Source organism: Triticum aestivum, chromosome 1D (genome assembly GCF_018294505.1).
Source record: "Triticum aestivum cultivar Chinese Spring chromosome 1D, IWGSC CS RefSeq v2.1, whole genome shotgun sequence".
Taxonomy (NCBI): domain Eukaryota; kingdom Viridiplantae; phylum Streptophyta; class Magnoliopsida; order Poales; family Poaceae; genus Triticum; species Triticum aestivum.
The window spans coordinates 366,470,189-366,485,626 of record NC_057796.1 but is presented as its reverse complement, the minus strand read 5'-3'; the positions used below and the strand labels follow the sequence as shown (position 1 = coordinate 366,485,626).

General features: G+C 43.9%; 1 protein-coding gene and 1 long non-coding RNA gene across 3 annotated transcripts; both read left to right on the top strand.

Annotated features, from left to right (window-relative positions):
* Window positions 1–8,987: 8,987 nt before the first annotated feature.
* Window positions 8,988–10,603, top strand: LOC123182115 (carboxymethylenebutenolidase homolog). Of its 2 annotated transcripts, none has more exons than XM_044594580.1 (3): window positions 8,988–9,298; window positions 9,561–9,850; window positions 9,957–10,603. In XM_044594580.1, the coding sequence occupies exons 1-3, from the start codon at window positions 9,164–9,166 to the stop codon at window positions 10,477–10,479; spliced, it is 948 nt and encodes a 315-aa protein (XP_044450515.1). In that variant the 5' UTR covers window positions 8,988–9,163; the 3' UTR covers window positions 10,480–10,603. The 2 variants fall into 2 exon arrangements, with proteins under 2 accessions (XP_044450515.1, XP_044450514.1); XM_044594579.1 differs by having other exon boundaries at window positions 9,002–9,302; window positions 9,550–9,850.
* A 302-nt stretch (window positions 10,604–10,905) lies between these two features.
* On the top strand, window positions 10,906–12,503 carry LOC123170161 (uncharacterized). Its single transcript, XR_006485065.1, has 3 exons — window positions 10,906–11,171; window positions 11,971–12,355; window positions 12,447–12,503. It is a non-coding gene; the product is annotated as an uncharacterized lncRNA (long non-coding RNA).
* The last annotated feature ends 2,935 nt before the right edge of the window (window positions 12,504–15,438 follow it).

Here is a 15,438-nt window from a genome sequence, read left to right as displayed (position 1 = left end):
ATATGTAGATGTCATACATGATACTACCTCGTACCTCCTTTCCTAAATATAAGTCTTTCTAGAGATTCCACTATAGGCTGCATACGGAGCAAAATGAGTGAATCTACACTTGAAAATGCATCAATATACATCTGTATGTGGTCCATACTGGAATCTCTACAAAGACATATATTTAGGAACAGAGGTGGTACATTACACAAAATCGTAGGTGGCATGTAGGAATTCCAGTGCACTACATTAGGCTCCCTTAGAGTGCCTGCTAGTCCAGCACACAGAGTCATGGCTAGTTTATGCTACGCACACAATCATTAATAGGTGGTTTAAATATGCGCAAGGGATATGCAATGTATTATCATGTAGAGATGTCTGAAATCATCTGTGTCAACTTGCAGATAGGGTTACACAATGAAAAAGTACAAGATTTATGTGGCAATTTCATGGAACATCGCAAAAAAGGAGAGGCAGCGGTGAGCCTATACAGTGTGCTATGGTAGGTCACTCCTCCATTGCAATCATCATGACATTTTATTTGTATGTCAGTTCTATTGGCCAAGTTTCTTAGGGACAGTTATTACGAGTTATCCTAAGAAAATAAGCACCTGTGAATATAAGCTCCAGGTAATAAGCCAACCAGTTCTTTTCATTGCCTTTCTTTTCAGCTTATCTTTGGTATGATCAGTGAAAAGTCTAGATTGCATTATATTTTTTCATTTTGCTGCCCATATGAAAAATAATTTGACTTGCAAACATCACAAATTGAACCCAGTGCAGTAATTAATATGATAGGAAAACAGACCATCACTATTTGTTCAAAATGCAAATACAAAGATACCATCTACTTGGTACAATCTACTTTGGTCAATGTCTTCCATAGAGATCCCATTGCCTAATTTAAACAAAGAACGCATGACCCACATTTAAATGAAGAACAATTATTTATTGAAACTCGATGGTCCAAGTGGCTGGTTATTATCATATAGCAGCACCACCTGAAAGCATCATATAGCAGCAGCAGCTCATAGCAACTCATCATACAGTTGCGGCTGTAGCACTGTGCAATTCATCATATACCACCAGCAGCTCATAGCAATTCATCATATAGCAGCAGGAGGAGCAGCTCATAGCAATTCATCATATAGCAGCAGCAGGAGCAGCTCATAGCAATTCATCATACAGCAGCAGCAGCAGGAGCAGCTTATAGCAACTCATCATATAGCAGCAGCAACTCATAGCAATTTATCATATAGCAGCAGCAGCTCATAGCAATTCATCATATAGCAGCAGCAGGAGCAGCTCATAGCAATGCATCATATAGCAGCAGGAGGAGCAGCTCATAGAAATTCATCGTATAGTGGATCAGAATAAAGTTTTGGCAAAAAATCAGAGGAGATCTTCACCTTGTTGGATGAGATCATCCTTCAACAACACCTCAAGGCCACGGCCTGGGAGGAGGGGAGGGGGAATAAGGTGCCTTCTGCTGCAGTGTGGCATCAGCCGTAGTTGTGCGGCGCCCACCGGAGTAGTGCGTTGGACAGACCACAATGGAGCAGCTGCTGGAGACCATGAGAATGAGGGGCGGCGTGAGAGGGAGGAGCAGCCAGGGAGATTTTCCCCTACTTGCCGGCCATGTAGCCTAGCTGGACAGAGCATCGTCGAGGACCAGGCCAGATGGGACCAGAGGCGACGGCTCGCTGGAGGAACCATAGGGCTGCAGGCAGGAGATTGAGGTAGAGGGAAAGGGGAGAGGAGATGCAAGCGGGCAGGGCAATGAATGCTTGCGTGTTTGTTTTTACTTGAGGGTCAGGTGTGACGCGGGCGTGAGCACTTGCATTTTGAGTGTAATATAGGCAGACAACAGAGTCATTTCACTATTCCCCTTCCCTTCAATTTTTAGTGAGCTTCTACCCGAAACACCCCCCTCCAAAGCGAAATAAGTTAAGGCCAAGCCCATAACTCAAAATGACTTCTTTAGATCTTTACATAGTAAATGATCATTTCATTGTGTGCAAGTGCAAGAGATGTGGCATGTTTCATTATGTGGTATTGTTTTGTTATAATCTCATCCTTTTGTGTTGTTCACAGACTGGAAAGTATGCATATTTATCTTCCAAGGAGACGAGTAACTAGTTTGTGTGACCTTGCAGAGGGGGTGTAATGAAGATAATATTGAGGATTTCCAAGTACAAGATGTTAGGAAGGAGCCTTGCAAGAGAAGTAGGAGCTGCGCTAAGCCTTGCATGAGAAGTAGGAGCTGCGCTGAGCCTGTTCAACCAGTTAAGGTAAGTCACTGTATCCAACTCAACAGTTCAATTCCACAAATCCCTCTGCTATTCATTAGCCTAGTATTAACCAACTATTATTGCATGAGGCTCACAATCTAGTTTATACTAGGCTAATGATTGCATAGTTTTGCTTGCTGTAGTAGGTTTGTATGAATCCCTCTGCTGTTCATTATGCTCCCTAAGACTTTAATTGAGCTACAGAATGGCCAACTGCTTGCTTACTTATACACAACGTGCTGTCCAAATTTGTAACTTGTCTGTGTTTTGAATTGGGCCCCAACATCATGCTCCTCTGGTGAGCTAAGAGAGATTTCTGTATGCAGGCTGCATACACTACCTTTTTTAATTTTTAAAATATCACCTGCTTATGCTTCATAACGTGTAACATTATTGTTAGTCCTGTTTTGCCATGTACAAAATAGTCTGTCTTGCTCGCTTCACTGTTGTAACTATATTTTTACCCTAGTCATGTGTACTTACAGAAACATTTCAGGATGAAGTGACATCAACACAAAGATCTGCGAGCAGTGCGGCATGGCCGTTACCGAATGATTATGGATTGGAATTGGAATGTGATGATGTTCTCGAGCATCAACTAGAGGTGGCAAGACAACGTGTACATGATTCTCAACGTACAATCAACAAGTTGAGACTGGACATGCAGGTATTAGATGCAGGAGTCAAAAAAATGAAACAAGACACTGAGGTAACCACGAAGGAATTGGAGATTTTGCAGACTGAAATTTGTGCTATCTGAATCCGGCCAATCCTTTTCTCTGAAGAGATTATAGTTCAAATGGTAAGTTCTGTTGATGCGTGTCCATGATGTATGAGCTTTATTTGTCCAGCGTATGTAATTTGTTGTTTGTGTACGCTTTATAAGCACTGATGCCGAATTATAATGCCCAATGGGTATATTCGGCTGTAATTTCTTTATTGTATAGTGTAGGATTATTCTATGTTTCTATGCTTTTTATTGTATAGTGTATGTTTTTTAGAGGCGATAGTATAGAGTAGGATATTTGTTGAATATGCTATATCGTTGAAACGGGGGCCAACACGCCCAAACATTTCCTGGACGCCATACAAACGAACAAACATGTGCAGTCAAAGCGGGCCTTAATTGGGCTGGTCAAAATAATATTAAGTGGATCCCAAATGGGCCCATCGTAACAACGGCTCTTACCAGGCCGTCAACAGGCCTAAAGCTCGATAGGGCCGTATAAATGGAAATGGCCTGCGGGCCTTTAGCGGGCCGAAATAAATGTCAATTTTGTCTCGGCCCTTTTACTTTACGGGCGAGTAAGAGGCCGAAAGTGTTATGGGCCAGAGGAGGCCCAATTTTCAAACTAGGCTTTTAACATGCCGAAAGTTGCGCTGGGCTGAATGGTGCCCTGCGGAACGTGGGCCCCTAATGGACCTAAAGTCAAAGGCCCAACTGTTGTGCGGGCCCTTAACAGGCCGAGAGAGAAAATGGGCTATGAGTTGGCCCATTTACCGAATGGGCCGAGGACAGGCCTAAAGTCACAGAGGCCTAGAATTGGCCCAACTGCAGAATGGGCCGAGAAAAAGGCTGAAAGATGTTCCGGGCCGTTAACGGGCTAGAACTGACGATGGGCTGCTAACAGGCCAAAAGAAGCTCGGGCCACAATTGGGCCCAAAAACGTAGCGGGCCGTTAACGGGCTTAAACTGACGATGGGCTGGAAATTGTCGACTCTAGAATGGGCCTTTGATGGGCCAATTCTGTGTAACTTGTATGGGCCGTACATGTAAATGGGCCTAACTCAAGTAGGTTGCTAATGGGCCGGCCCGCTTATTTTGACAGGCCCGGCCTTTTCACCGGATGGGCCTCTGTTGGGCCGTGCCACATGTCGACGTATCATAGGCGCCTCCTGTCCAATGAGTGGATGACATCTGTCCGAACATTGAGCGGACACGTGTTTCCTCCGGCCAATGAGAATTTTACACGTGGAAAATTCCCATTGGTCCGGGCTGTTAACGGGTTATCGGATCCAAAACCGGACCCGATAGCTTAACGGCGTCCCGTTATGGTGGATGCCACATGTCGGTCACCCTTGACGAAAGCACTTCCACGACACGCGATTTATCGTCATGGAAGTGGACACTTCTGTGATGATAATTTTCGTAATGTCATGGAACACTTCTACGACAGCACAGCTATGACTATCTTGATTCTGTCATAAATTTGTCATGGATGTACATGCATGACAGAAAACGTGACCTACTGTGACAAACACGTATCATCACGGAAGTGTCTTTTTTGTAGTGGAAGGGGGCGGCGTCCCCCCTTGCCTTTTCCTACACCTTCTCTCTTTCCCTCTTTCCTTCTCTCCTACTCCGAAAAAGGAAAGGGATTCCTACAAGGACCTGGAAGTCCTAGTAGGACTCCATACTCTTGGCACGCCCCTAGGGGGCCGGCCTCTCTCCCTCCCTCCTTTATATACGTGGGAGGGGGCACCCCAAAGGCACACCAAGTCTTCTCTTAGCCGTGTGCGGTGCCCCCCTCCATAGTTACACACCTCGGTCATATCGTCATAGTGCTTAGGCGAAGCCCTGCGCTGGTAACTTCATCATCACCATCACCACGCCGTCGTGCTGACGGAACTCTCCCTCGCCCTCAACTGGATCAAGAGCTCGAGGGACGTCATCGTGTCGAACGTGTGCTGAACACAGAGGTGCCGTACGTTCTGTACTTGGATCGGTTCGATCGCGAAGACGTTCGACTACATCAACTGCGTTACTTAATGCTTCCGCTTTCGGTCTACAAGGGTACGTGGACACACTCTCCCTGATCGTTGCTATGCTTCTCCTAGATAGATCTTGCGTGATCGTATGAATTATTTTGAAATACTACATTCCCCAACAATATCATCTACGCATAGACCTGGCTCGGATGCCACTGTTGGGGAACATAGCATGCAATTTCAAAAAATATCCTACGCTCACGCAAGATCTATCTAGGAGATGCATAGCAGCGAGAGGGGGAGAGTGTGTCCATGTACCCTCGTAGACCAAAAGCGGAAGCGTTTGACAACGCGGTTGATGTAGTCGAACTTCTTCTTGTTCCGACCGATCAAGCACCGAACGTACGACACTTCCGAGTTCTGCACACGTTCAGCTCGATGATATCCCTCGAACTCTTGATCCAGCAAAGTGTCGAGGGAGAGTTTCACCAGCATGACGGCATGGTGACGGTGATGGTGAACTGATCCGCACAGGGCTTCGCCTAAGCACTACGACAATATGACCGGAGGCGTAAACTGTGGAGGGGGGCGCCGCACACGGATAACAGATGTTTGTGTGTCTTCTAGGCGCCCCCCTCCCCACATATATATAGGTTGGAGGGGGAAGAGGCAGCCATGGGGTGGCCAAGTAGGCCGAATCCTACTTGGGCTCCCACCCCAATTCGGCCCCCACTTCCTTGTTTTGGCACTAGGAGAAGGAAGGAGGAGGTGGCACCCCCCCCCTTTCCTTTCTCCCTTGAGAAGGGGAAGGAAAGAGGAGCTAGCCATCCTCCCTTGCCTTCCCTACGGCTGGCCGGCCTGGTGGAGGGGCACACCAGCCCCCTGTGGGCTGGTCTGTCCCTCCCTAGGCCCATTAAGCCCATATAGCTTGCCCGGGGTTGCCCGGAACCCCTTCCTGTGACCCGATACGTACCCGGTACCCTCGGAACACTTCCGTTGTCCAAATACTATCGTCCTATATATGAATCTTTACCTCTCGACCATTTCGAGACTCCTCGTCATGTCCGTGATCTCATCCGGGACTCCGAACAACATTTGGTCACCAAATCACATAACTCATATAATACAAAATCGTCATCGAACGTTAAGCGTGCGGACCCTACGGGTTCGAGAACTATGTAGACATGACCGAGACACCTCTCCGGTCAATAACCAACGGCGGAACCTGGATGCTCATGTTGGTTCCTACATATTTTACGAAGATCTTTATCGGTCAAACCGTAATGACAACATACGTTATACCCTTTGTCATCTGTATGTTACTTGCCCGAGATTCGATCGTCGGTATCTTCATACCTAGTTCAATCTCGTTACCGGCAAGTCTCTTTACTCGTTCCGTAATGCATCATCCCGTAACTAACTCATTATTCACATTGCTTGCAAGGCTTATTATGATGTGCATTACCGAGAGGGCCCAGAGATACCTCTCCGATACTCGAAGTGACAAATCCTAATCTTGATCTATGCCAACCCAACAAACACCTTCGGAGATACATGTAAAGAATCTTTATAATCACCCAGTTATGTTGTGACGTTTGATAGCACACAATGTATTCCTCTGGTATTCAGGAGTTGCATAATCTCATAGTTGAAGGAATATGTATTTGATATGAGGAAAGCAATAGCAATAAAACTTAACGATCAACATGTTAAGCTAACAGATGGGTCTTGTCCATCACATCATTCTCCTAATGATGTGATCCCGTTCATCAAATGACAACACATGTCTACGGCTAGGAACCTTAACCATCTTTGATTAACGAGCTAGTCTAGTAGAGGCTTACTAGGGACACTGTGTTTTGTCTATGTATCCACACATGTATCAAGTTTCCTGTTAATACAATTCTAGCATGAATAACAAACATTTATCATGATATAAGGAAATATAAATGACAACTTTATTATTGCCTCTAGGGCATATTTCCTTCAAAAGGACACCACAAGATTGAACCCAAAGCTAAGCACTTTTCCCATTGCAAGAGAAACCAATCTAGTTGGCCAAACTAAACCGATAGTTCGAAGAGAATTACAAAGATATCAAATCATGCATATAAGAATTCAGAGAAGATTCAAATAATATTCATAGATAAGCTGATCATAAATCCACAATTCATCGGATCTTGACAAACAGGCTGCAAAACAAGATTACTTCGGATAGATCTACAAGAACATCGAGGAGAACATGGTATGGAGAATCAAAGAGAGAGAAGAAGCCATCTAGCTACTAGCTATGGACCCGTAGGTTTGAGGTAAACTACTCACGCTTCATCGGAAGGGCAATAGAGTTGATGTAGAAGTCCTCCGTGATCGAATCCCCCTCCGGCAGGATGCCGGAAAAGGCCCCTAGATGGGATCTCACGGGAACAGAAGGTTGCGGCGGTGGAAAAGTGTTTTCGTGGATGCTTCTGGTGGTTTGGGGACATATGTGAATATATAGGACGAAGAAGTAGGTCGGTGGAGTCACGTGGGGCCCACAAGGCAGGGGGCGCGGCCTACCCTCCTGGGCGCGCCCTTCCCCCTTGTGGCCGCCTCGTGGCTCTTCCGACTTGATTTCCAAGTCTCCTGGGTGTCTTCTGGTCCAAGAAAAATTATCGCGAAGGTTTTATTCCGTTTGGACTCCGTTTGGTATTCCTTCTCTGCAAAGCTCAAAAACAAGGAAAAAAACAGAAACTGGCACTGGGCTCTAGGTTAATAGATTAGTCCCAAAAATAATATAAAATAGCATATTAATGCATATAAAACATTCAAAACAGATAATATAATAGCATGGAACAATCAAAAATTATAGATACGTTGGAGACGTATCAGAAGGCCCTTCCATTCCTCCCTTGAGGCTTGAATAAACAATTGGGTGGCACTGGAGGGTGTTGTGCACACAAGCGCAAAGAGGGGTGGTTTATTTATAGGCTAGCGTTGGGGACAGGTGCCGGCAGTCGATGAAGGTGTGCCGCACATTACCTAGGCCATGCACTCGGGAGACCATCACCCTAGCGGCACATGACCCTATAACGGCACATCACTTTAACGAAATATATCGCGCGGGATTTTTCAAGTTCGTTTATAAAAAAAAACTTGAAAAAAAAACTCTTTTTAATCTTTTTTGGAAATTACAATTTTTTTACAATTGCAAATATTTTCAAATTTTTGAATAAAATTTAAAATTTCCAAACATTTGGTGAAACTTAAAACAAATAAAGTTTTCAAATATTTTCCAAGTTCTACACAAAAATTTATATTTCCATTTATAAAAATTGTCCAAAAAATTACCAATTTCCAGACACGTTTTGAATTTTCCAAAAAAATTGAAATTTCTAAAGTTTTTCTGAAACTTTGAACAAAATTTTAAATTTCTTGAATAAAACTTTAAATTTCCAAAGATATCTATTTTTTAATTTTTGAACTTTTTTTAAAATAAAAATATTTTATGAAATTCCAAACAATGCTTGAAAGCAAAAAGATTTTTGAAAAAATACAAACTGTATCAAAACAAGAATAGTTCCTTAAATTCCAGACAATTTTGAAAGCACAATGTTTTTTGAAAATAACAATTTTTTTACAAAAGAAAGAGCATATTTTGAAATTCAAGTAGTTTTTTAAATTTCAAACATTTTTGAAAATTAGAACTTCTTTGAAAAAAAAGAAACAGAAGAAAAACGGTTAAATATACAACAGGAAAAAGGGAAAGGAAAAAAAACGAACATGAACCTCCCAGCATCCAGCGTCCAACTCTGCTGGCGTTAAATGGGCCGCCCAGCCCGGTCGCTTCTATGCGACAAGCCGACTACTTGACGCATTATGCGTCAAGATAGAAGTTGCCAGGCCACAATGCCAGTATTGCGCGGGGATAATTTTTTTTTTGCGGTAATATAGCGCGGAGATTATAAACCATATCCATAGCTGCAGCGAGACCGTACTGTACGTGGTCACGACTCAGGACCTGCATCGCCCAAAACGCAACTGCCGTCCATTCGTCTGGACTTCATACAGGGAAACCCCACGTGTCAGGGGGAAAAATATCCACACCCGAGCCTGTGTGGTGGCTGGCACTGGCAAGCACAGCAGGCTATCTCCCGCGCTCAGTTCCAGCCTCCGGAGCTGCTCGGAAGCAGCACCCCATGGCGGCCACGGCGGCCGCAGCCGCAGTGCGCCCGTCTCTCCCCATCACGCCTCCGCGGCGCGAGCGCAGCGCCGCCTTCTGCTCGCTTGCGCCGGCGACCAGCGCGCCGTCCACACGCTTGCCGCCGTCCTCTGTAAGTACGTGTTCGTTTCCGTTCCTGCGTTATCCACTTGCACTCTTTTGATGGCCCGAACCCAATTTCAGCTTGAATTGGTTGTGAGGTCTGATCACACAAAAATTGGAGTAGTAATCTATTCTGTGTGTTTAATTGGACACCGTGATTGAGCAAATTGTAGCAACTATTGCAGTTTCTATATTGGGGAAATTTCAGATGCATATACTCAAGCCAGCGCTCTCCGTGCTCTGACGACGTAACAATTTCAGTTCCCTTGCAGAGATGGCGCTGCACCGCCGTCACCCATCCCCGGAGCCGCCGGCTCCACGGGCCGCGCTGCAGCCAGGCCGAAGTGGCGAGCAGCACCGTGGACGACGACGAGGCGTGCGAGCTGGTGAGGGGCACGGACGTCGTCATCGGGCAGGGCGACGACGAGAGCGTCCGCGCCTACCTCCTCGAGGCCGTCAAGAACAACAACGGCACCTGCGTCCTCTTCCTCTCCGACGTCTTCGGCTTCGAGGACTCCGCCACCCGGGACTTCGCCTACCGCATCGCGTGCCACGGCTACAAGTAAACCAACCGACCTTCCCCCCTTCTCCGGTCCAATCACTTTTTTCAGTTGCTCTGCGTTTGTCACCTCTTCATGCTTGATCGATGGATGCTTGCATGCATGCAGCGTTCTGGTGCCGGACTTGTTCCGCGGGAACCCGTGGAAGAAGAGCCTGCCGATGGACGGGTTCCAGGCGTGGCTCGCCGAGCAGGCCCCGGAGAGGGTGGCCGGCGACATCGACACGTGCAGGAAATGGCTGGTGGACGACTTCCTGGCGGCCGCGCCGTCCAAGAAGCTGGGCGTGGTCGGGTTCTGCTACGGGGGCGGCCGCCTCGTGGAGACGCTGGCGCGCGACGCGGACGCCGCCTGCTTCAGCGCGGGCGTCTGCTTCTACGGGTCCCGGATGGACGCGTCGCTCGGGGCACAGATCGCGGCGCCGGTGCTGTTCGTGTGCGGCGACGGCGACCTGCTGTGCCCCGTGGAGACGGTGCGGGAGCTGGAGAGGAGCGCGAGGGGCGCCAAGGCGGCCGTGTACGCCGGCAGGGGCCACGGGTTCGCGCACCGGCCGGAGTCGCTGGAGGACGACGGCGACGCCGAGGAGGCGTTCGCGATGATGAAGAGCTGGTTGCACGACCACCTGCTTGCTTGAACTGATCTGATCAGCTGTCTTGTGTCGTGTGTACATTCTGTTTGCTGTGTTCGTTGTTCTGTTTGATTGCAAGTTCGCAACTGGTGAATAGACTAAAGAGGTGAAGTGCATTGTTAACACTCAACTTTTTTTTAGCAGTTGTTAACGGGAGCGGCTACCTGCCAATCGACTGACTCCAGAAACGGGTCAGTCGAATGACAAAAACAGCGAATAAAGAATTCAGAAGAATGATTTGACTGACCCAAACTTAGGGCCAGTCGAAAAGCCCAGAAAGAGTAGCCTCTGTGTTTGTTTCTGTATTTTCTGTCTTCTGGCCACAGTCCACATCTGAAACGGGCCTGAACCCGCTAAGCAACTAACCCACTTAACAAGATCCACCTAACGCACACAGCACTAGGTCTTCTTCCTCCCCTTTCTTCCCGAAACCAGAACACTGAGCCGCCGCCATGGATGCTGAAACAAACCAGAGATGATCTGATCTCTTCTGACCTCTATCTATATCTTGTGCTATCATTTCTTCCTCCCAAAACCCTTCTCCTCCGGTCGCCCAAAGATCCCAAGCTGAAGAACCAGAAAAAATGGACGAGTTCTCATATCATTCTGAGATCTCAGATCTGTCAAGGAAAAGAGCAAAACCGAGAAGAGACAAACCTAGAGATGAATCTGCTACACGTATTTCGAATGTAATAATGGTAATCCCCCACCACTTCTTTACTCAGGCATCATATCAGTTTCATGAAGATAATTGGGCATCACATCCCCTTTTACTAGATCAGGAAAAAGTACACTTGCTCTTTTTCAGAAGATACACCTGACAGATAAAAAAATGTGTTATGTGTTCAGAAACTAGTGAATGTGCTGGTGTGTTGTGGTGATTTCAAACATATAAGTAAAAAGTTGCACATTCAGAGAACTAAAGTTGATGGTCAATTTGTTTCTAATTCTCGCAACAAATAGATTGCACTTCCTGAGTAGCAAAGGAACATTTAGATATGCAGTTTCAATTATACCATAGCACCTACGCAGATATCTGAACAAGTTATTTATCTACAATTAATCCAGAACATCCCCAGATATCAGAATTTCATATACAATATGCATGCACAAAAGATTAAAACAAAGAAAATACGTATTCATGTACTCATTAATCTACATTTTAATTGCAGTTCTGATGTTATTTATTGTAGTTATTTATCTGAAGTTACTTCATAACACACCCACAAATTAGAAATTCTTATTACAAAATGCTAGTAGAACATTATAGCCACAAATTCATAGTAATTTAGTTCACAATCTACAGTTAAAACAAGAGACCAACCAAAAAAAATTATATAGAATGCACCGTGAAAGTATGCATTCATTCAACATAAATGCATTTCCATTTTGAATGAACTAGATCATGAAAAGTACGCTTGCTCTTGTTAATTTTAAGGTGCAACTACCAGAAATAAGTTCATTTTGCAAAAGTGCAAACTGAGTTTCCACTTTCAGGTAAACGTGCTGGGACAAGATATTTATCACCAAGCATATTATTACAGTGCAGAAAGACAAGAAGACAACACGGTTAGCAACAAATTCTCAAACAAATTGTTTGTTTACATACTAACATTTTTTAAGTGATTATGAATACAAAAATTACTCCTATAAATGTTTTAGGTGCTGAAAAATTCAAATCAACATGGTCAACATCTACAATCAGATGGAAATTCAATTCATGTGACTCGGGAGGTTATTTTCTTATTTTGCAGCATAAAAAAAAGAAAAAGAAGAACTAACCTGTTGCTTATTCCTTCTGTAGAACCCAGTAGTTGCGCACAGCTATGGAGTACATGAAGACCAACTGTGCGCTGCACAAAAGAAAGAACCAACTAAAGAGGTGAATTATAACAGTAATCCATAGAGCTCATGAACAGCAAAATAAAATTATACACACTTTTGCAAGGTCTCTGATGAAATATGAATTGCAGGAATTAATTGAAGTTCGGTTTGGAAAGCAAAGTTGCCAAATGATTAATGAATTGCTAGCACCAGAAGGAGTCGCACAGTCGTACACACAACTCATGAAACAGATGACTCTCATGAGTCATCTTCAAAGTGACAACGTGACAATCCCTATAACAAGTTTCACTTCGCTCTTGACAACAGGCATGGATGCTCAAGTATGTCTCCTTAAAATGGAATCTAAAATTAAACATTTTCCATGGAGTTAAATATTACTGAATCTGTACGTGACAAAACTTATATCGCAGGATCACCACAAAACAACAGACCCAATAACAAGCAACCATCATAATGAAGATGCAGCTAATGAGGATAGTTCTGAATGCAATAGTGAAGATTACCTGGACTGCGGTAGTAATGAGAATGAAACTGATGCAAAGGAAGATTACCTAGAGCAAAATACAGTGAGTTGTGAGCAGTTGTCTGCAGATCATGAGTATTCAGAATTGCAGCAAGTAGAGCAGAGTTGGCACAACTCTGTTTCCGATGTTGTGCAAGAAATGTTGATTAATCAAGAAGAACAGATAGCAAATATCAATGAGCCAGCATTGCAAGGTCCTGATTATGCGAAAACAACTAATATAGATGGCACACGTGGGAGTGACGAATCAGAGTTTGAAACAGAGAAACAACAATATGAAGAAGCACATATAAACAACTTTGATCTTGATAGCAGTGATGAGTTGCCAGAATCAGACCAACAAGATGAGAGCATGCATGTATCAGGCAGTCATGACATTGGACACCAACATGATGAGGCCAACAATAAATCAATCACAGATGGGAATAAGTTATCTCAAGAAGATATTGAATTTTTTCTTGAGAATAAGGTCATAGAGAAGGCATTGAAACTAAGCCAAGAAGATGAAAAGAATCTCATGCCAGCACTAAACGTGTCATTTGAAAGTGAAACTGATGCACACCGATTCTACAATGAATATGCAGCTATCACAGGATTCTCTATACAGAAAGCTGCAAACTATCACTGCCAAAAGAAAGATGCTCACAACAACAAAATGACAAGATTTACTATGAAGTGCAATAGATCTGGTAAACCTAGAAACAGGACAAAACCGACAGCAGCAGGAGCAAAAAGGAGAAAGAAAAAAAGGTGATAAGAATGCACCTACCGTGCTTGAGAATACAACAGATAGAAGAAGGAATTACACAATCAAAATGGCGTGTCAAGTTCAAATGGTTGTTACCTGGAAATTTCAGCTCGAACAATGGGTGGTCTTAAGGCTGGTCATTCAGCATAATCATGAACCCACCAGGGGAAGTCAGGTTCCTGAAATCACACAAGTATATCACTGAGCAAGAGAAAAACTTGATCAGGACTTGCAAAGAGTAAATATACCAACTAGAAAGATAATGGCAATCATGTCATTCTTCCGAGGAAGAGGGCTATCTTCATTGCCTTACACACGAAAATAGATTAGCAACATGGGCACAAAAATAAAAAGAGAAAATGGTCTGATTGATATGATGCAAGTGGTATCATTTTTTGAACGGAAAAAGTCAGAAGATCCACTATTTTTCTACTCATTCAAAACGGATCCAAAGAAGAATGTGATGCATATATTTTGGGCAGATGGCACTGGAATAAGGAACTATCAACAGTATGGCGATCTTCTCAGTTTCGACACAACCTACAAGACCAACAAATACAATATGAAATTTGCTCCATTTGTGGGAGTAAATGGTCATGGAGACAACTGCCTTTTTGCATGTGGTTTCATTCAAGATGAGAAGAAGGAAACATTCGAGTGGCTCTTCAAAACATTTCTGAAATGCATGGGAGGGAAAGGTCCTAATCTTTCATAATGGATCAATACGCAGCTATGAAAAAAGCAGTACCTAAATGCTTTCCAAATTGCAAGCATAGGAACTGTTTGTTCCACATTCTCACAAAAGCTCAGAACAAAGCTAGAAGGACATTTGGAAAGAACCAACACTTGAATGCTTAGGTTCATGACATAATCCTAAACTCCCAAATAGTGCAAGAATTTGAGCAACTATGGCCAGAAATGATTCAGCAGCACAATGTTGAGCATTTCAAGTACTTTGCAATTATGTGGAAAAACAGGAAGAGATTCATACCTGTCTACTTCAAGAATCACTTTTATCCATTTATCCAGACAACAACCAGAAGCGAAAGCACAAATACTATATTCAAAGCAAATGTAGGTTCAACTCACAGTGTGATTGCTTTCATGACAGAGTATGATAGAATATCACAAAGCATTGAAGAAAAAAAAAGAAAATGATTCTGTAACAAGAAGAACTTCTCCAACAATGTGGAGTGACCGGGCATTGGAAAAGCAGGCAGCATGACTGTATAACAGAGGCATTTTCTTCAAATTTCAGCAAGAGTTAATGAATTCAACTAAGTTTCACATGGTTGAAGTTGAAAGAACCAAGCAGTATGAGGTGTTCAAGTCACCAACTCAAGCACTATTTGAGTATAACCCCAGAACTTTCATAGTCATGGTGGACAGAGACTCTGAAACTTTCACATGCATATGTGGAAAATTTAAAAAGGACGGCATACTATGCTGTCATGCACTCAAAGTGATGCAAGCATTGAACATTGATGAGGTAGCAAAAAAATATTTCATAGATAGATGGAGACCTAAAGAAAAGAAATCAGAACAAATAAGTGAAGAAGTCACAAACCTCCATGATCAGATGGCTTTCTTCTCATTCTCAAGAAGGCTCACTGAGTTAGCTTCTCAAGCGTCAAAAAATCCTGCAAGGAGGAAAGTTCTGAGTGAGCAGATAACCAATTTAGAGAAATTAATTTTGGCCATACCTTGCATGCCAGAAGGTGAGGAACCAAAGAGTTTTTCGTCAGAAGTAGCATCTGTCACTGCAGGAGTTTTGAGCTTGGGTAGCAATTCTGAATACACACTAAAGGATCCAGTACACACAAAACCAAAAGGAAGAATGAAGAAAACA

What these genes read in the sequence shown, in the direction of transcription:
- LOC123182115 (XM_044594579.1), top strand. Translation starts at nt 9,164, where the DNA reads ATGGCGGCCACGGCGGCCGCAGCCGCAGTGCGCCCGTCTCTCCCCATC. An exon ending in CTTGCCGCCGTCCTCTGTAA is followed by an intron (nt 9,303 to 9,549) that starts GTACGTGTTCGT and finishes TAACAATTTCAG; the next exon opens with TTCCCTTGCAGAGATGGCGC. An exon ending in ATCGCGTGCCACGGCTACAA is followed by an intron (nt 9,851 to 9,956) that starts GTAAACCAACCG and finishes GCATGCATGCAG; the next exon opens with CGTTCTGGTGCCGGACTTGT.